We start from the raw sequence: 21,012 nt of genomic DNA, 5'->3' as shown, positions 1-21,012 counted from the left end.
CACTACACTGGCTTCCTGTGAGTCAAAGGATAGATTTTAAAATCTTACTGACGGTCCACAAATCTCTAAATGGTCTTCAACCAAAATATATGCAAGATTTTTTAGTTCCCTATGAAGCCTCCAGATCCCTTAGGTCATCTGGGGCAGGTCTACAGTGTGTTTCCAGAACCAGAACCAAACAAAGTGAAGCAGCATTTCGTTATTATGTTCCTGACCTGTGCAACAAACTGCCTGACTACCTGAGGTCTGCTCAAAATGTCACTTCATTTAAATCAGGGCTAAAAACATTTTTGTTCGCTGCAGCATTTTTCTGAAACTGTTCTTTAAATAATCTGCATTATTTTTATCATTAGCTTCAGTTTAAATGTTTTATTCTCCTTTTTAATTGCCTTTTTTCTCTTAAATGCTCTTTTATTGATATTTTATTGTCTTGTTTAAATCCCTTTTTGTCTTTTAAATGTTCTTGTATTTTGTTGCCTTTGTAAAGCACTTTGTATTGCCTGTGTATGAGTTGTGCTATACAAATAAACTTGTCTTGCCTTGCCTTGACTTTTTATGTTCAGTATTGTATCAATAACATCTGAAGATGCGTTTGTCATGAAGAAAATCTTTTTGCCAGCACAGTAAACAACAAAAAGGTTTTTCATAGTGGCCACATCCTGTCAGCTTAATTTAAAGTTGATTTAATTCAGTAGAGCTTTCATTTTGATTATGAATATGCATGCAAAGATTTAACACTGGTGCACCCACTATAATGTAAAACCCAAATATGAGATATTGCCATCTCAATGAACTAATCAAATACAGTAGCATTATACTGAGAAAAGTAGGAGGATAATACAATATTTTGTAGCTGTGTGCAATGCATCACATAGGAAAATGATGCTTTGTGACAGGCATATACCGTATGTCAGTTTAGTGCAAACGCCCTGTGGTAAACCACAAGCCTGCGTATGTGTGCAAGAGAAGCCCCTCATAATTTGGAGGTTGAATTTCTCAGAGCAAAAGTATGAAAACAAATATGTTTGAGTAATATAAACTGTGAGTTTTGCATTAAACAATGTGTGCTCAAATGTGTGCATGTGGTTGTGTATTTGTGACGATGCGGAGCCATTGGCAGTTGAGTTGCCAGATGCTGATTCTCAGCAAATTTGAGAAAGGATGCTTGTGGTTGTTTTGTAATGTACAAACCAGTGAACAGTGAGTGGTTTGTGGGCGTTGGCATGCTTGACTCACAATTAACCTTCTCTAATATATGTACTTTTTTATAGTAGAAGAACACAGGATACAGTGTACATGTTCGGATGTGGTATATGTGACAGTGGCTGAAAGTGCCGAATTGAACAGATGGCGATGGACATGTGCAAAGTTAATCCCTGTATTACAGGATAGAAAAAAATCTTTGAATGCAGCATGAATCAACCCCCAGAAGTATGCATGATGTGGATCATGAAAATCAAAACAAGTTGATCATTTTTTTATGTTACATCCATAGATGCATATTTAGGATTTAAACTCACAGAAGCAGAACGTAATGTTGATAAGATTTATTATTTATGATGTGCTTGTTTCCACTCTTCACTACATCTGTAGTAAATGAAAGTAAAAATGCTGAGAAACATGCCAAAGGCTCGAATTAAGATTACACAAAAACAAATGAGCAACACATGCAGATATGCTTATTGTCCTTTCTTGATCTTTTTAGTTGAACCACACACAACATTTGGCACATCTGTAAATTGTTTGACTGCTAAATTAGAACATCCTAATCTGGATTTAGACGTAAGCAGATATTTGGATAGTAATAGAAAGCATGAAGCAAACAACGAGCAGTATATTTGAGTACAAAAAAGAGCTTGAGACAGTGGTGCACAAAGTGATCACATTGCTTTTTAGGTGAGGCATCTGTGTTCCAATGATGTAAATCTCCATGATAAACATCTTTCTCTGACATCATCATGTATAACTTCACCAGTCAACCCCAACAAGTATAGAGCACAAGGTTTGACAGCAGCAACCAAGACACAATCAGTAATGTTGCACCACCTAGTGTGCAAATATCATACAGTGAACTCAACTCGAGGATGTACAGAGTAGAGTAGGGATGGTGGGGGGCTTTCACAGAGATTTTAGATGTGTCTGTTTTTATTCATGCATTAATGTTAGGTGACAAGGTTAACATCCTTATGTTGAGCCTAAACACTTATAAATAATCAGCTACAACTTTTAATAACTAAATAATAACAAATCCTTTAATAATCCCTGCAGAGAAATGACTTTTTCTCATGTGGGGGGCACCAAATGAGCAACTTGTAAAAGGACGGTCCGTTTCTCAGGGGCACCTCAGCAGGTGAACTGGCACCTCTCCACTGCCAGTTCACACTCCAAGATTTTTAGCCCACACGTTTTACTGTTTGTTTAACTTATATCAACCACAAAAGAAGAGATAAAATTAATTTTTATTTATTTAGTCACGTCCTTTTTTCATAGCATAACTTAAAATAAAAAAATAAATAAATATCACTTTATTCATTTGTTGTTGCTGTTGTTTTTTTGTCTCCATAGTTACTTAAATATAGCTCAATTGTAAAGTGGGATTTGTCTCAGAAGAGTTTTTTCTGGGCATAGCTCAAATAATAAAATATTGTTCTTTATTTTTTTTATTTTTTTTATACAATATTTATTAACAAACCGACCATGACCTGGATATACTGATGACATTTTGATATTTTTATTTTACGTTCTAGTTTTGAAAAATGATTTTTCCTTAGATATATGGGTAGAAATGACAACAATTCTCTACTGAAAAACACCCGTGACAATTTTTTTAATGAAGTCGTGTCCGTGGGAGTGGGCTGAACACTGAACACTGTTCACTGAACAGGCGGACTGCCCCTTTAAGCAGCTCTGCTCTCCGTTAGCTCTCTTTCCCATTTCGCTGCTTTGTTGTCATTGTTGCTCTTTTGACCATGGCTACTCATTCTAACGAAGAACCGTTCCCCTTCCATGGACTGCTCCCCAAAAAAGAAACCGGCGCTACGTCCCACCTAACCAGGTTCCCCGAGTACGATGGCCGAGGAGTGCTCATCGCTATCCTGGACACCGGCGTGGATCCCGGGGCACCCGGCATGCAGGTTAATCTAACCGGCTGCCTTGTGTTAGCTGCGGGACAGCGGGGAGCTAGCAAAGCCGGAAGGCCCGACTCGTTCACCTGATTGGCCAAGGTTCACTCAACAGCTACAGCTAGCCTGCTAGCTAGCCAGCTAGCCTGCTAGCTAGCCAGCTAGCCAACATTAGCTTGGTAGCATCAGTTGCTACAACAACATTGACAAATAAATTAGAGCTTTTATGACAGCCAACAGGACACAGAGTCTTTTAAAGGAAATAAATTCGCATGCTGTCATGTTCAGTTTTAATGTCCTTACTTACATTTCACCAACTTGACATTCGTTGGTTCGTAAACTTGTTAGCATGTTAGCCTTGCGGCTAACGACCGAATTTGTCGTCTAAAGTTTTCATCGGAGCACCTTCGTGTTTTGGGTTCTTCATGCAGTTGGCTACACACGTTTGTAGGGGTTCGAGGGCAGTAGTACTGCTGATATTTAAGCTATCGTATGCTGTTTTATTTGGCCGTTGTCAAGCCGTAGCACCTGAGAGTTGGAACACATGAAGATAAGCAACATGTTCACTGCTAAGTCAGGGGAGAGTTGATTCAGTGCGATGTGCATTAATGATGAACGACTCATTCTCACACAGGGATGTATAAAGAGATAAGATCATCGCACCGAATTGCGGTCAGGCTTTTATTCTCAACCTGATGCCATCTTGTTTCAGATCTGTCTAACGGGACAGCCTGGAGGAGAATGTCTACTGCTGAAAGACTCTTACAATTTGCACCTTACAATTTACTGAACCAATTTGCTGAACCTGGACTTTGTGACTTTTTCCAAACCACAGTTTTGTAACCGGCTGCTGGTTTCTGTTTTCTTTGCTGCCTTTAGGTCACAACCGATGGGAAACCAAAAATCCTGGACATCATTGACACAACGGGCAGCGGTGACGTGAACATGACTACAGTGTTGGAACCTAAAGATGGGATGGTCACTGGTCTCTCCGGTAGAACTCTGAAGGTCGAGAAACACCTTCTGATTTAAAGACTATCTACAGAAAACAAATGGCAGCTGACACATGGGAAATATTTAGTTACAGGGATTTTATGAAATATGTGATTACTGTATTTCCTTCCACATTCTTAAAAAGTCTTTCTTGCTAAATTTTTTTTAGCGCAACTGCTTTGGACAAGATAATTAAATCTGCACTTCATGCCTTTTCTAATTTGCTCCTGCCTGGGTCTTATTATGTCTTCCAGATCCCTCCTACCTGGGTGAATCCATCAGGGAAGTACCGCATCGGAGTTAAAAATGGCTACGAGTTTTTCCCTAAGGCTCTTAAAGAAAGAATACAGGTAGGACGATATGACATTACTACCGGTAAGTCAGCCATGTGTTAGATTTTATAACAGTTGTTTTGCGCAGAAGTTAATGCTCTAATGACTTGGTATTGCTTTGTTCCAGACCAGTGAGACAAGAATAAATCCAGCAAATAAAATGATTTAATAAATCTTTTTTTTCCCACTCAATTTTGTGCGTTTAAGGTGTTTTTGTTCCTATGCTACTTTTGTTCGTTTAGAAAGAGCGAAAGGAGAAAACCTGGGACCCGCCACACAGAGCAGCGCTTGCTGAAGTCTCTCGTAAGACAGAAGAGTTTGATGTCGCTCACCCAACACCTTCACAGGTCAGAACTGCAAACTTCAGCTCTTTGTGTATGTTATCAGTGCTTGCATTTGACAGTCACAGTAAAGTGGCTTTTCCAAAACTCTTTTCTCTCTGCTTATATCCTTAGATGGAAAAGTTGCAGAAAGAGGAGCTACAAAGTCAGTCAGAGCTTCTGGCATTACTAGAAAAGAAGTACAGTGATCCTGGTCCTGTGTATGACTGTGTCCTCTGGCATGATGGCGTCACCTGGAGGTAATCCATCTTGATTCTTTTCTTCGTTATTCAAGTTTTTACTTTTATTCTCCATATCAAATCCTATTTTTTGGTGATGTATTTTTCCTTCATGTTACCTTCTTCTGTGCTTTCCCCCCAGGGCTGTAGTCGACACTTCAGAGTGCGGAGAGCTGTCCCAGTGTACTGTGCTCAGCTCTTACAGAGAAAAGCAAGAGTATGCCACGTTAGGCAGTGCTGAGATGCTTAACTTCTCTATAAATATTTATGATGAGGGAAACACACTCTGCATCGTCACCAGTGGAGGTAAGATATCCCGAAGGGTGCAATCCATCACCATCTGAAAGGAAATCTTTATATTACGTAGTACGCTGTTCAGCACAACAGTGAGTTAAAGCTGCTTCAGCGATCACGACTGTGTAATGTGTAGGCATCAAAAACCGTATTCTCCAATCCAACTCACTTGTGTACTTGTAAAAAGGGGCTCATGGGACACATGTGGCGAGCATTGCTGCAGGTTACTTCCCAGAGGAACCTGAGCGCAATGGTGTGGCCCCAGGTGCCCAAATCCTGGCTCTGAAGATTGGCGACACCCGCCTCAGCACCATGGAAACAGGCACAGGACTCATCCGAGCGGTAAATTGACATAGATTCTGTTTATTTGTTTTCACAGTTTGTGAATCTTTTTTTTTTCACCTTCTGCTTTTTAAAAAAAAATCCCTTTTGTCACTCAAAGATGATCGAAGTCATCAACTACAAGTGTGACCTGGTTAACTATAGCTATGGAGAAGCTACCCACTGGCCCAATTGTGGGTAAGTGGAACACCACAGGGTCTAACTGTGTTTGATTACTCTCTTTGACGTGCTCTTACTGATATTTGTTCGTCTTTTCTTTCAGGAGGATCTGTGAGGTGATCACAGAGGCCGTGCAGAAGCACAACGTGATGTTTGTGTCGAGTGCAGGAAACAATGGCCCGTGTCTCTCCACAGTCGGCTGCCCGGGGGGGACCACCAGTAGTGTCATAGGTACAGAGACTGGCTCAGGAGCTTAAACATCTTAAACTCTCTACACTGGAGATTCACAGCAGAGAAAATGGGAATGTATCTTAACAACCATTGGGTTGCTAGAGCTGGTGGCAGAAAGGTTAATTATATAGATCTAACTCTATTTCTTTCCATGTTACCATAACGGCTGCTCTCCTCTCAGGGGTTGGAGCTTATGTGACTCCAGACATGATGGTGGCAGAGTATTCACTGAGGGAGAAACTGCCTCCCAACCAGTACACCTGGTCATCCAGGGGTCCCAGTACAGATGGGGCCCTTGGCGTGAGCATCAGTGCTCCTGGCGGCGCCATTGCATCCGTACCCAACTGGACGCTTCGTGGCACCCAGCTAATGAATGGCACGTCCATGTCATCCCCTAACGCCTGTGGAGGCATCGCACTAATCATCTCAGGTCCGTACGTTTTCAAAGACTGACGCAAGACAAAGGGGTGTACAATGTTGATATGAATCTTCCAGTGTGGTGTTTGTTTGAAGGACTGAAGCAGAATGGGATCAGTCCCTCTGTTCCTGCGATGAGGAGAGCACTGGAGAACACAGCTCTGAAGGTTGATGACATAGAGGTGTTTGCACAGGGCCATGGAATTATCCAGGTGAGTTTACTGGAGCGGTCTCCTTCTCACTGTCTTGGCCTGTTTCTTTTAGATTTGTTGTACTACTTTTGCATTTTCCATTTCTTCCTTTCAAGGTGGACAAAGCATTAGACTACCTCATTCAACACGCCTCTTTACCCACTAGTCACCTAGGCTTCTCAGTAAGTGTGGGAACACAAAAAGGCATCTACCTCAGGGACCCAGCCCACATTCTTGCACCCTCAGATCATGGAGTAGGAATTGAACCTATCTTCCCAGAGAACACAGGTTCCGTTCAAGCTTACTAATGCAATCGCCACAGACTTTATTTTACTCATCTTACATTGTTTAAGTTCTAGGTGGATATATCTTTCATTAATTTTGACACCCTATATCCTCTAACGCCTGACACAGGAAACTCTGAGCGAATATCCTTGCAGCTACATTTGGCGTTGACATGTGCCGCCCCCTGGGTCCAGTGCCCCTCATATTTAGAGCTCATGAACCAGTGTCGTCACGTCAATGTCCGGATCGACCCTATGGGGCTGAGAGAGGGGGTGCACTACACAGAGGTAGGGACATGATGAAGGAGGAGATGCAAATGATTTGAGTCTGTTGAATCAATCTGAGACCTATGAATGTCTTCTTTTTTTTTTTAGGTGTGTGGTTATGACACAGCCGCACCTACCTGTGGCCCCCTCTTCAGAATTCCCATCACAGTTATTATCCCTGTCAAGTAAGGCTTTGTGTCGCACCGTTTTACTGACATTGACATTACTGTCATTCTTTGATGTGTGTCCAGCAGCTCTTTCTCACTGTGTTTTATCTGACAGAGTGACTGATATTCGTAATCACGAGGTTTGCTTCACCGACATCCACTTCAGACCGGGCCAGATTAGGCGTCACTTCATCACCGTTCCTCAGGGAGCCTCTTGGGCAGGTCAGGGTCTCCTCTTTTGAAAAAGGGGTTCAGGTTTCATACCTTTTATTGAAGTGGGTTCTCTGGCTTCTGCTCATGACTTCATTAATTCTCTTCTCCTCTTTTGTCTCCCCTTTTTACTCTTTTGCTGTCACTTGCTCCTCTCCCCTTCCGCTGTTGTGTCACCTCTCACTCCTGCAGAGATCACGCTGACCTCTCATTCTGGAGACGTGTCGTCAAAGTTTGTCCTCCATGCGGTGCACTTGGTCAAGCAGAAAGCGTACAGAGCTAACGAATTCTACAAGTTCTCATCGCTGCTGGAAAAAGGCTCGCTCACTGAGGCTTTCCCTGTCCTAGTATGTACAATTAGTTTATTACACGCATGTGTTTGATCTTACTGGATGCTGTCTAGACACCTGCTTATTTTGTAAATGCGTTTTAATGTCTGCCTGTGTTTTGTCTCCTCCAGTCAGGTAGGGTAGTGGAGCTGTGCATTGCACGCTGGTGGGCGAGCCTCGGTGATGTCACGGTGGACTACAGCATCTCTTTCCACGGACTCAACACCTCTCCTTCACCCCTGCACATAGTAAGACGTAAAGATTACCAACGCTGACTGAGCTACAGCACAGTATCAGTTCTGGTTTTGACTGTTGACCTTTCCCAGCATGCCTCAGAGGGAGTGACAAGTTTCGAAGTGTCGTCCCCAATGAGATATGAGGAGGTGGCCCCCGCCCTTACCCTCAAGTCTTGGGTTCAGCCTCTCAGGTAAGTGCTTATGCACAAACGCAACACGCATTTTGTGCTGTTCCTTGTCGGTGTTCATTGTTTGATCCCTGTTGGTGTCGTAGGCCCTTAAGTTCCAAGATAAAAGCTCTGGGAGCGAGGGACGTTCTGCCAAATAACAGACAACTCTACGAGAACGTCCTCACGTACAGCTTTCACCAGGTACTGCCACCGCCATCTGATTTTTGTTTTCTTTTGTTTGGAATGTTTCTATTCTTCTCATTTTTGTGTGTCCTCAGCCTAAGAGTGGGGAGGTAACCCCCAGCTGTCCGATGCTATGTGAGCTGCTGTATGAGTCTGAGTTTGACAGTCAACTCTGGATGCTGTTTGATCAGAACAAGCGGCTGCTGGGCTCAGGAGACGCCTACCCACAACAGGTGCAAGAAACATAAAGAAGAGCTTATCCTTAGCCAGATGTTCAATCTACAGTTGGCACAGTTTTAGTTGCGTGGATTGTGTTAGACGTGTACTGGACACATCTCCCTTCTTTCTGGTTTTCCCATTCAGTATTCTCTGAAGCTAGAAAAGGGAGACTACACCGTGCGTCTTCAGGTCCGGCACGAGCAATCTAGTGAGCTGGAGCGCCTGAAGGACCTCCCATTTGTGATCTCTCACCGTCTGTCCACCGCGCTCACTCTGGATGTCTACGAGACGCACCGCGGCGCCCTCATGGCCAAGAAGAAGGCTAACTCACTGACCCTGTGTCCAGGCTCCACACACCCCTTCTACATCACAGCGCTTCCAGATGACAAGTAAGTCAACCCTGCATTCTAGCACACGCAGCGCTCCTCTCTCTCCCACAACTAGGGCGGTTCTTTCCTGTTTTTTTACTGCCTGTGAATCTGAGAGGACAGGAAATTTCATCTGTGCTCTATGTCGTGCATATATGGTACATTTGACAATGACGTTGACTATGACTTAAAGGACAATGCACAAAACGACAGGGATTTCATGTCTCATTGAATCAGTTAAATCGATTTGATTTGTGCCAGAGAACCAGTAGAGGACACTCGGATCACGTCAGACTTATAGAATCTTCAGGAGATGTATTAAAGTTCATTTTGAGATGAAGATTGTCTCCTGTGTAAAGACTAAGATTTGCTGGTTAAATATGGGTCTTTATTTGGGAACTTTTTAAAAAAAATTCATTTATTTCAGGCAAGGCAAGGAAAAAAAAATTTTAAATAAGCAAATACAAAAGCAAAGCACATAACTCAACAATACAATTCTGCCTCAAAAGGAGTGGGAAGAACAAAACTTATTTAATCCCACCCCAGTTCCTCATTCATCGAAATTGGACAATAGAAGATTGGAAAAACGTTGCCTGGTCTAATGAGTCTCGATTTCTGCTGTGACATCCGGATGGTAGGGTCAGAATTTGGCATCAACAACATGAAAGCATGGATCCATCCTGCCTTGTATCAACGGTTCAGGCTGGTGGTGGTGGTGTAATGGTGTGGGGAATATTTTCTTGGCGCTCTTTGGGCCCCTTGGTACCAATTGAGCATCGTTGCAACGCCACAGCCTACCTGAGTATTGTTCCTGACCATGTCCATCCCTTTATGACCACAATGTACCCAACTGCTGATGGCTACTTTCAGCAGGATAATGCGCCATGTGATAAAGCTGGAATCATCTCAGACTGGTTTCTTGAACATGACAATGAGTTCACTGTACTCAAATGACCTCCACAGTCACCAGATCTCAATCCAATAGAGCATCTTTGGGATGTGGTGGAATGGGAGATTCACATCATGGATGTGCAGCCGACAAATCTGCGCCAACTGTGTGATGCCATCATGTCAATATGGACCAAACTCTCAGAGGAATGCTTCCAGCACCTTGTTGAATCTATGCCACGAAGAATTGAGGCAGTTCTGAAGGCAAAAGGGGGTCCAACCCGTTACTAGCATGGTGTACCTAATAAAGTAGCCAGTGAGTGTAGTTTTGCTTTATTTATAATTGAGAGGGTTTTGGAGCTTTTTATTTTTGTGTCTGACATGGGGTTTCCATGACAATTTACTATCAATTGTAACTCCTAAAGTTTCATTTTCACTTACAGTACAATTTCAATTTGAGGGCCATCAATACTTATTTTCTGTTCAGACATGTTGCAATTTCCAAACATCATTAACTTGGTTTTGTTTATATTCAAAGATTATTTGTGTCCATCCATTCTTTCATTGTGTTTAGTTTCGTTTAATGTATTTACAAGCTCAAAATAGTCATCACTACTGTAAAATATATTTAGGTCATCTGCAAATAGTATGAGTTCCAGGACTTTGGTTGTGTTAAATATATCATTTATGTACAGATTAAACAGTTTTGGCCCCAACACTAACCCCTGGGGGACACCACAAGCAATGCCAATAACATCTGATGAACATTATCAAGGAACATTTTTTTCCCTTACTATTTTCTGTCCTCATCCAAAGTTACTCAGGAGTCAGATTGCACTCCTTTCTAAATGCATGTGTGATTAGAAAAAATTTGAACAAAATTTTTAATTTGGTCTATTAATGTGATAAAGTTTGTTTTTTTTAACATCATGTTTGTATTCTTCTCTGTTGTATCTTTATTTCTTAATAGAATTCCAAAGGGAACAAGTCCAGGATGTTATCTGTCCGGCTCCCTGGTTGTCCCCAAGAGCGAATATGGAAAAAAAGCAGTGAGTGTCCTTATTTTATTAATTCTTGCCCTTTAGACCTATAACATTGACTTCCATTCTGCTCCTCAGGATCAAATATGCTGATTGTCAGCTTCGGCCTTACGTGAAACATTATTAATTTTGTAGATGCTTGGGTTGCAGCGGGATCTGATTTCCATTTCCTTAAAATACCACTAAAATATGTCTGGTTTTTACCAGAAAATGTATGAACCAATTATGGTAATTTTTGTCCCGCTGGTGTAAATATCGTGTTCATTTGTTATGTGTTAAATCATGGACTGAGGTTCATGAAGATGGGTGAATAACTCAGATGGTCTTGCTGCTCGTGCATGTGAATAACTCAGATGTACGGTCCCATCTGCCTTCTCTGTGCCTTTTCGTCTCGCTGTTCCCAATGCACTGTCTGACAGGCAGTCAATGAAAAGTGGAAATTTCATTGTCTTTTTTATTAAATTGGTAATGTGCCAATTTATACTCCTTGTATGATGTAAATTGCTACAACCCCAGTCAGTCCTTGACACTAAGATGCAGAAAATTTCTGGTTGTCATGACCAGCATGCTGTGAAGATGAGATTTTCTGATTAAATATATAATGAATGAAGTAGTTCCTGAGGATCAGGAGTGATTTACTGTTGCTCCAGGACTTGAGTCTTTTTTGTATTCTCTTTACTGTATATTCAGTTATTCATTGCCTTCGGACTGGTGCTGGTTTTCATTCATTTTTTTCTGGAATTTGATGGCTGTGCTTACCTCGTACTTTTTCTCACTCATTTGCTTTGGTCCGCACGTGATGCTGCTCATGCCATTATCTCTACTTGCTCAGGGATTATTATCCTGATTTAAGAATTCTCAAAAATAATTTGAAAAAAAAAAAGCCAAAAGATTTACAGCAAACTCACAGATATAGCAGAACATATGGAGGAAAAAACCCCCAAACTGATCACAAGATGAAGATCTGAGGTTGTCAGCTGGAATGATTACTCCTCCAACTTACAACACTGCTCTTTTTTTTTGTTAAACTGTGACAGGCAGGCAGTTTAGAGAGAGGATAAAATATTCAATGAAGAAAGCGAATCCTTTTTGGTGTCTTGTGTTGTCTCTTCCTTACTGTGTGTTATTCTGACCACCAGGGGCAGGCCTCTGCAAAACGACAAGGAAAGTTTAAAAAGGTACTGGATGAGCTAGAAACACTGTTCACCCGAGCATCCACTGCTCTCCTGCCGTCAGGAAATGGGTTATTCCTCAAATTAAGATGGGATATTTTGTATCTTGATTAATTATGTCAACACATGTCAATATTGCTGTTCTGAAATATGACCTAGTCCACTCATAAAGGCTATTTTCTTTTTTGTGATTTAAAGCAGTTAAAGTGTTTTCTGGTGGTCAGTAAAATTATACCTATAAAATGCCAGTAGCATTTGATAATGAACACACTTTAAATGTGTGTTAACATTAAAGAGGACCAGAACCAGTCATAAGATGTGACTGGTCAGGTTGCTAAAGGTTTTGAGATATAGATTCAAAGTAATACAAGAGGTCGCTGTTTTGTTTGATTGCCTTTTCACCAAACCACCTTCATCTATGTTCTTTCAGGATATCGTTCCTGTCGTGTACCACTTAATCCCAGCTCCCAACAAAACAAAGAACGGAGGTAAAGAGAAGGATAAGGAAGGAGACAAAGAGAAAGATGTGAAGGAGGAGTTTGCAGAAGCTATGAGAGATATGAAGATCCAGTGGATGACAAAGTATGCATTCAAACAATTTTTTTTTTTTTGTTTTATTCTTTTTGTTCTCTGTCGTAATCTTCTTTTTGCTCCTCAGGTTGGATTCCAGCTCCATCTATGACGAACTGAGGGAAAACTTCTCTGATTACCTTCCGCTGCACGTGCAAAGACTTCACCAGCTGGACTCTGAAAAGGTAAAGGTGCATATCAGCAGAAGAAAAGTGAACTGGAAGAAGCTCTTGATATTTGGTCTCGAAGTTTAAATCTCTTCTTACCCTTGTTTCTAATAAGGAGCGTGTAAAACGTCTTCGGGAGGTGATCTCAGCTGCCGACATCGTGATCTCCCACATTGACCAGACCGCCTTGGCTGTTTACTTCACCATGAAGACAGACCCACGCCCCGATGCCGCTTCTATCAAGACGTACGTGACTATTGAGAATTGTTTTGATTGCCTCTTTTTAACCGCATGGCATTAGAAACTTAAAGTATGTCTGGATTTGTTACATGAAAAGTATACGGATTGATTTTTGTTTTGTGCACATCAGCCATCAGCGCCCGTTCTACTAAAAAACATTGTTGTCAGTCCTGTATAGATGATCCCAATGACAAATCCTGCTGAGGCCTCTTCTCCTGACTGGTTTTCATGTCATTTTAGTGACATGGAGAAGCAGAAGTCGTCTCTGCTGGACGCCCTGTGTAGGAAGGGCTGCGCTCTAGCCGACCAGCTCCTGCTGACACCTGTGCCGGAGGACGGTGCCGTTGCTGTCACCACGGGCCAAGTAGTAGCAGCAGCAGCAGAAGCGGAAACTGTGGAGCAGTTGCCCAGCAGCTCCGACGACTCCCAGAGCAATGTGGCTAAAGCCCTGATGGACACATTTTGGGAGGTACAGAAATGGGCGGAGCTAACAGAGTCCAAGGTAAGCAGCATTTTCATGAAAGGAAGTTGAAGTCAAAGTTGTTCCATTGTGACTAAGGACAATAAGCTATATTAGTGTTCTACCATATGAGATAAACCAACACATTTCTTGCCATCTCTTTCCCACCAATCAGGTTTTGATGTTTTCATACAAACACGCTCTTGCAAACAAGATGTACGGCCGAGCTTTAAAATTTGCTTCAAAGATGGTGGAGGAGAAGCCCAGCCAAGAGAACATGAAGAACTGTATCCAGGTATGAAATCTGTGCAGCATTGCCAGATTTTTGATATATTTTTATTGCTGACACTATAATGAGTGAACAGAATTTTTAGAAAATGAGTTCCAGCTTTGTTCCTTTGGAATAATTTTCCACTTTTTTTTTCTCCCACAGCTTATGCGACACCTCCGATGGACACACTGTGCCACCTTCAGTGAGAACTGGCTCCCTGTCATGTACCCCACAGATTACACACCATTCTAGGTGCAGACACACACACACACACACACACACACACACACACACACACACACACACACACACACACACACACACACACATGCACGAGCAGCAAGACCAAACACGGTCGATCACTTGGCAATTTTCATATCATATCCCAAAGGGTCACATGATCTTTGCGTCCTGCTTCTCACACGCAGATATAGGTGAGCTCCAATATGAAGTATAACGCTGAGTGCTCCTGGTTAGATGCACGCCACATCTAATGAGGAAACGTCATCTTTCAAAAGTCTCGTTGAACGTCACATTTCATGTTCAAACCTAATGCCAAGACTTGAGACTGCAGCTCTGTTCTTATTTGACTGACGTCCTTTAATTTTGGTGCCATCTACATACTGGAGGCTTTCACATCCACCTGTCCTCAGCTGTCTGGACTCCATATCATTTATTTAACGCCACTGACTTGTGTAAATACTGTAAAAGGACCAGTCAGGACTCCAGGGATGCAACTCTATCCTGAAAGAAACTGTTAGCCTATCTATTTACTTTTTAAAAAGCAACAGCAGTGATGCTGACAGCTGAGAAGATCGGAGGACTCGCTGCTGCACCATACTTGGACATACGATAAATATGTCCAATCAAGTCTGAGATCCTGATTTTCTGGGGAGGCTCTGGTAGAACTCAATATCCTTTCACTGTTCTTTATTTTTGATTGTTCCATCCAGACCGGATCCATGAAGTTAGCATTTAGACTTTTTATGGACTCATACTTGTGCACAATGACTCGGAACAGAAACAGAGTTGATGTGCCTTTGTGAATGTACCTGGTGGAATCTGTAGCATCAGTCAACTCTATTATTTTAACCATCAGCCTTGTGTCTCAAATGTTTTCAGAGATCATGTCAGCAGTATGATACATGTGTGCAGACATTATGTAGTCTGACTCGTCAAATGATCAGCTGCTATACATGCTAGCCACTTGCCTCATACTGTTGATATCCGATCGCTTCATTTGACAACCATGTGACGGACCTCACTAAAGGATGTGAGCAGTGGTGTGATTTTCAAACTGTCATTGTACAAAGTTCACACAGTGTTATTACTCTGCAGCGTTCAAAATGTTGTATTTGTACACAATGTCACAAAATGATGTACATACACAGCATAAAGTTAAGATGCAATAAGTATATAATACAAACATTACTCTAATTGATGTATTTTGCATATATGCATGTCTTCTAGGATTTAAGGAATAATAGTTTTACTTGGAATCAGATTTTAGTTCCAATCTGAAAGATTTTTAATCCCATTTGTGAAGCTGAAGTTATCTACTGTTTTCATGAGTGTATTTGGGAATGATTTGATGTGTAATGGATGATTTGTGTACACGCGCATGTGTTTCCAACAGAAGTGACAACCATTTCAGGATGGATTTTATTCCCCTTCTTATGTAGTTGAGAGGACCATGCCAGTGTTTTGTTTTTAATGTCATCTGATTTCCTACAAATGACATAAACTACATTTAACAGCTTTTTGTGTTCAATCCAGGTAAGGTTGAATATAATGAATCCTTTAAATGCATGGAAACTGAGACTTAAGATCTTTTTTTTTTTGCTCCCTTCTTGGTTTTTGGTGTTCTGGCAAAGATGGTTCAATTTTAGTTTTGCGTATTTGTGTTGACACTTTTTAAAGTTGTCCTTTTTTTAACTGACTGATGATCAGGAATATCAGATGCATGGAAAATACAAGGCATTCAAATTTAAAATTGTATGTTTCAGTTAAGTTAAACATGACTTGGATGTTGGGGTATGTTACCGCAGCTAATGTAGCCTGTAGCTGCTGGTCACCTGCAGTGATGCAGTGTGGCCTAGAGGGGGCTCCACCCACATCTTCACTTCTTTTTTAATATCCAGTTTGAAAACACACTGGCTCACTTTGCTTTTTTTCACATTCAGTCACTGATAGGGTTCTGTTGTAACAAGATTGATAAAGAGAATGATAGGAAATGATTATTTCAAAGCTGCACAACAAAATGATGGTTATGAGTCACAAACTTTGGGTAACAAACTTTTAAAATCACTGGCATGGTCCTCCTGAGTGCTACTGTTTGGATGCACTCCACTAGTAGTAGTTAGTATATGATGACGACATGTAGTTTGCTTAAAAAAGCAAGTTACATACTCGATCTTTTATACCTGTGATTCTCGGCCTTTATCTCTTTTATTTTTATTTATATATAAAATCATAATCTCCAGTGGTTTGTCACATATCTCTTTTAAAATTATTTGCCCATGTATTAAGAGGCAATGAATCGATCCGTCCTCTGTTGATCAAACCAGAGTTTCAGACCCGCTGGCTGCCGATCCCTGACACCCCTGTAGAAATTATTCCTAATCAAATCACTGGACATGAATCGTTCACGTAGGGTTAAGGACATGTGTCTGTTTTTATTTGTGAATTGCACATCCTGTCCGGTGTGGATTCTGACAGCATTTACAAATCAATTACTTTTTCAATCTTTGATTTTGTGTCCTTGTCCTTCTGTCTTATGTTTATGGTTCAGGCAGATGTTGCGTTCAGGGTTCAGTTGTCTCTACAGTACATGTTTCCAATGGCATCTGTTAAAAGAAATGGCCTTAATTTTCTACTGTACTGTCAATCTGTGGCATCTCTGTGCTGGTTTAGGATCCGATTCAGAATCCTGCTTCTGGATGTTGAGTGTTGTATTTACGGTCATAGAACCAACTAACTACCACTATTTTACAGGATGTTTTGAGATGCAGTTGTGTCCCCTCATTAGTGTTTACTTTATTCCCATTCTTCCTGTCTGACTTGGGAACGACCCAAGCTGTTGTCGCGTATGTTGTGGTCATGTTGAGTTATCACCAACAGAAGTGAAATAGAATTAAAATGATTTGGAAGAATGAAAATGTTTCCTGGTTTTTTGTCGTACATCTTACAATTTGAGTTGTGTTCTACATGTGTAAAGTGTATTTAATTGCTTTAGTCCATTTTATATTTGTAATCTATAAATCTAGATGTTTCACAATCGATCAGTTTTAACCCTTAAATTTCTGACTTTATTGTAACTAAAAATATATTGTCTGCTGATCGTCATTGTTTATTTATGCTGTATTTCTCAAACTGAAACGTGGTTTTCCCAGCTTGGTATGTGGGATAAAAGATGAGGCTCTTCTGTGAAAAATTTAGACATTGGCATTTTAATATATTCTATCTTTATATACATGAACTTAGAAGGCACCTATGATGGAGCGTCGGACCTCCAAAAGTCATTTAGAGGCTCTGTGTCCAATCAGAACACACAGTCATCTGTATGTTTGTCTGTCACTCTGCATGTTCCCATGAAGATCTTCATCTCGCAATCTTCAGCCAGCAGACTTGTGTGAAAAGTCTTTTTAAACTTCTCAGTGAACGTCACATCTGTCTCAAACCTGACCTTGTTGGCCCAAATCAAAGTCGTTCCAGGTTTACAGAAATGTTTCATGGTGTCCAGAAGCTCCTCCAGGAAGTCGTGGTGATAGACGACATCAGCTGCCAGCACGTAGTCGTAGTGGTAGACGGACGTAGGGTAGGTGGACTCCAGGTCGTGGCCCCAGGACAGAGTTGCCACCTGTGGTGTGTGTTTGCAACGCCCGCTGGTGTTCCTCATCACATTAGCCCTGAGGTTACTCATCACCTCTGGTAGGTCCGTTGCTGTGACTGAAGCTCCTGAGGATGCAGAAATGGATCTGTCTCCTCCGTAGCTATGGTCACAACTGAAGCCTGATACGGATCATTTTAAGTTGAAACGAAACACTAACTCACCCAGCAGACTGGCCACGATGGTTACCAGTCCTGTTCCCGCTCCCAGCTCCAGCACCTCCTTCCCCTCCATGTTCATCTCCCTGTGTTTGTCCAGGTAGGAGCACAGAGCCAGTGCCTAAAGCAGAAGGAAATAATGACATCTGTAGAAATGATCACATGTGCTCATCAAGAGTTTTTAGTGGGGGTTTTTTCTTAAACTTACTGCTGGCCACATCACAGCTCCAAACGAGTCTATGGACTCGCGAATGACAATATTCTGCCCTGCAAAATGGTAAATGTCTTCATTAAGACCTCTGCTGATGATGGGAACCCAGGGTGGAATTCTCTCCTCTTGTTTGCTTTGCCCCGGCCCTGTACAGAGAAAGTGGATCAGAAAATATGAATGCACTTTGGATGCTCCATGTCGCAGCATTTTAAGTCTGTCCCTTTCTGACTCCCTGCTTTTTCTTCCTTATAAGTTCAGAGTCTCCACCAGTGGGCGAGAGCACGAGGCCTCTTGATTTTCACATTTAAATTTTGGCCTAATCACATTTTGGCTTCACATCCTTTTGGTTTTGCCATGTGTCTCACATCTCAAATTTATCTCTTGACTGTAATCTTACCAGATGCATTAACATCGTGCAGCTATTTTTTCACTCAAGCATAAGCTGCCAAATCACAACCGTAGAGGCAGTCAGAGTAGAGATGGGCAGAATTTAAAAAAAAAGAAGAAAAAAAAGGTCATAGCCATGTATTACAGTATTAGTAATATAAAAACATCATCCAATTATAGTTTTCTACTTGTCGACCTTTCAAACGCTGATAATCATGAATCTTGTGTTAACTAGAAATATGCAGACGATGAGTTGATTTCATCTGCGTTGGTTTTGAAATGCCTCGATTTTTGGCTGTTTCAACAATATATGTGGAATTTTTTTTAACATTTATATAGCAATAACCTATTGGTTACCATGATTAAAATATGCCGCACCCTTGAAACCATAAAGAAAGCGCCAAGCAAACCTAAACTCCTGCACTGCTGTCTGGACAGCTTGAATGATCTTTTTCTGGTTTATTACCCTTCTCTTCTTTGCTGTCTTTAACATTTAGGGGCAATTTCTGCTCTGTGTCCTCCTTTTTGACAGGCTCACTGTTCCATTCTTCCTCATCTTCTCTTCTATTAGTCTCTGAGGTACGAGGTACCTCTGAGATATTGCTATTATTTTCTTTATCTTTGCATTTTTCTTTGTTGATATCCTGAAGTTCAAAGTCATTGAGTGTTTCCTCCACACACTTCTCATCGTTCTCCCCATCTCCTGCCTCTTCTATTTTTCCTTCCTCCTTTCTCAGCACATCCTCCATCTCCATCCCTTTGCCACCCGCTTCCTGTTCCTCTTCTTCTCTGCATGTCGCCATGAAGATCTTCATCTCGCCGTCTTCAACCAGGAGGCTCCAGTGAAAATCCTTTTTAAACTTCTCAGTGAACGCCACATCTGTCTCGAACCTGATCTTGTTGGCCCAAATCAAAGTTGTTCCTGTTTTGCAGAAATGCTTCATGGTGTCCAGAAGCTCCTCCAGGAAGTCGTGGTGATAGACGACATCAGCTGCCAGCACGTAGTCGTAGTGGTAGACGGACGTAGGGTAGGTGGACTCCAGGTCGTGGCCCCAGGACAGAGCTGCCACCTGGGGTGTGTGTCTGCAGTGGCCTCTGGTGTTCCTGGACAGGTTGACCCTCAGGTTGCTCAGGACTGATGGGAGGTCTGTGGCTGTCACCCAGGCACCTGAGGACAATTGGAAAACTCTTCATACCTTCGTGGGTTTTCTTTGTGTGCAAGTGTACCCCCAAAGCAGGTTCAAGTCCTCTTACCAAGGAGCGCTGCTACAATGGACAAGAGGCCAGTCCCTGCCCCAATCTCCAGGACAGCCTTGTCCACCAGATTAAATCTTCCGCGATGGGTGTCCAGGTAGTGAGAGAGAGCCAAGGCCTGCGACAAACAGGATTAGCGATGAACATGTGGGTTGTGATGGCAGAGCAGCAAAGATGAGAAGCAAAATGAATCTCCTGAATAGTTATCACATCAATCAGATGACTGAAGAGGAATAAATATAGTCCAGGTTCCTCTGAAAGGAGAAGGCTGAATGTGATTCGACTTCATTAAGGATTGATGTGTGATGTGCAGAAAGGAACTGTCTACAACTACAGTAGAACTACTGCAGATCTACTCACCGCGGGCCATATCATGCCTGCATAGGAGTCGAAACCCTCTTCTATGACGATTTCTTTCCCAACATAATAGTACACCTCTTTATCCATCCTGCCGAAGAACCCCAGGCCAGGACCAAGTCCTGTTTTCTGCTGCTTTTGAGGGGTTGATTCATCTAAATGATGTCACATCACTCAGGTCAAAAACTCTGGGTCCAGCCCAGAAAGTTTTTTGATGCGTAGCTTTTTATTTACCTTTTTCCTTTTGTTTAACTTCTTTCTTGCCATCTCCCTCCTCCTCCTCCACCCCCTCCTTTTCCCTTCTTACATAATTGGTTTCCTCCACAAAGCATGATGACAAAGTGTCCATGTAAAATGCTGAAGAAAAGACAGAAACAAGTGGTTGCTTGAGTAAGAATAGCGTAGACAAACCTCAGATTGATTTTGAATTAAGCTTTTTTTTAAATCCCACTTTTGTAGTTTTTGATATTTCCTTATTTTATCGCAGGATCTTTATTTACTGCCTCCCTTTCATGGTTTTGTCGAGAGAATGTTTGAATTTATGTTAATAACTCTCATGGAACTCACCTGTCCATCATGATCATACACTCACGCATACAGGATGAGTCCATAAGGAATCCACAACAAACGTAAAAACTGACTTCTACAATAAGATTATTTTCAATCAAAACACAGGAAGCAGGTTCTCAAACACAGTCTAATGTAATCCAGTGACCTTTGACCTACCTGCCTCTGGTTTATTCTCCGGCGAAAGGTCTCCCAGTCAATCGCACTGCATCTTGAGACCTCTGACTGCAAGGTTATAGAGACTCAGCATCCTGTAGGACACACCCATCATCATCACAAGGGCATGGGGGTATTTTTAGAGCCCAGGA

General features: G+C 41.8%; 2 protein-coding genes across 4 annotated transcripts; one reads left to right on the top strand and one right to left on the bottom strand.

Annotated features, from left to right (window-relative positions):
* Positions 1 to 2,888: 2,888 nt before the first annotated feature.
* On the top strand, positions 2,889 to 17,039 carry tpp2 (tripeptidyl peptidase 2). 3 transcript variants are annotated; one of them, XM_068306808.1, is made up of 30 exons: positions 2,889 to 3,134; positions 4,002 to 4,130; positions 4,370 to 4,465; positions 4,690 to 4,794; positions 4,903 to 5,027; positions 5,149 to 5,312; positions 5,488 to 5,642; positions 5,743 to 5,819; positions 5,905 to 6,032; positions 6,214 to 6,462; positions 6,546 to 6,661; positions 6,757 to 6,928; positions 7,055 to 7,212; positions 7,300 to 7,376; positions 7,474 to 7,580; positions 7,761 to 7,915; positions 8,029 to 8,145; positions 8,224 to 8,324; positions 8,408 to 8,504; positions 8,582 to 8,719; positions 8,850 to 9,094; positions 10,932 to 11,010; positions 12,141 to 12,179; positions 12,604 to 12,755; positions 12,832 to 12,928; positions 13,026 to 13,156; positions 13,391 to 13,652; positions 13,786 to 13,905; positions 14,044 to 14,133; positions 14,310 to 17,039. In XM_068306808.1, the coding sequence occupies exons 1-29, from the start codon at positions 2,970 to 2,972 to the stop codon at positions 14,131 to 14,133; spliced, it is 3,846 nt and encodes a 1,281-aa protein (XP_068162909.1). In that variant the 5' UTR covers positions 2,889 to 2,969; the 3' UTR covers positions 14,310 to 17,039. The 3 variants fall into 3 exon arrangements, with proteins under 3 accessions (XP_068162909.1, XP_068162828.1, XP_068162992.1); XM_068306727.1 differs by having other exon boundaries at positions 14,044 to 17,039; XM_068306891.1 differs by lacking the exon at positions 12,141 to 12,179 and having other exon boundaries at positions 14,044 to 17,039.
* A 263-nt stretch (positions 17,040 to 17,302) lies between these two features.
* On the bottom strand, positions 17,303 to 21,002 carry LOC137589425 (uncharacterized). Its single transcript, XM_068307231.1, has 8 exons — positions 20,864 to 21,002; positions 20,372 to 20,494; positions 20,141 to 20,292; positions 19,781 to 19,898; positions 18,993 to 19,694; positions 18,137 to 18,285; positions 17,935 to 18,049; positions 17,303 to 17,838 (listed from the first exon to the last, which is right to left on the bottom strand). The coding sequence occupies exons 2-8, from the start codon at positions 20,484 to 20,486 to the stop codon at positions 17,423 to 17,425; spliced, it is 1,767 nt and encodes a 588-aa protein (XP_068163332.1). The 5' UTR covers positions 20,487 to 20,494; positions 20,864 to 21,002; the 3' UTR covers positions 17,303 to 17,422.
* Between the last annotated feature and the right edge of the window lie 10 nt (positions 21,003 to 21,012).

Source organism: Antennarius striatus, chromosome 1 (assembly GCF_040054535.1).
Source record: "Antennarius striatus isolate MH-2024 chromosome 1, ASM4005453v1, whole genome shotgun sequence".
Taxonomy (NCBI): Eukaryota; Metazoa; Chordata; class Actinopteri; order Lophiiformes; family Antennariidae; genus Antennarius; species Antennarius striatus.
The sequence above is the reverse complement of the archived record's forward strand: the minus strand, read 5'-3'. Positions and strand labels throughout refer to the sequence as shown.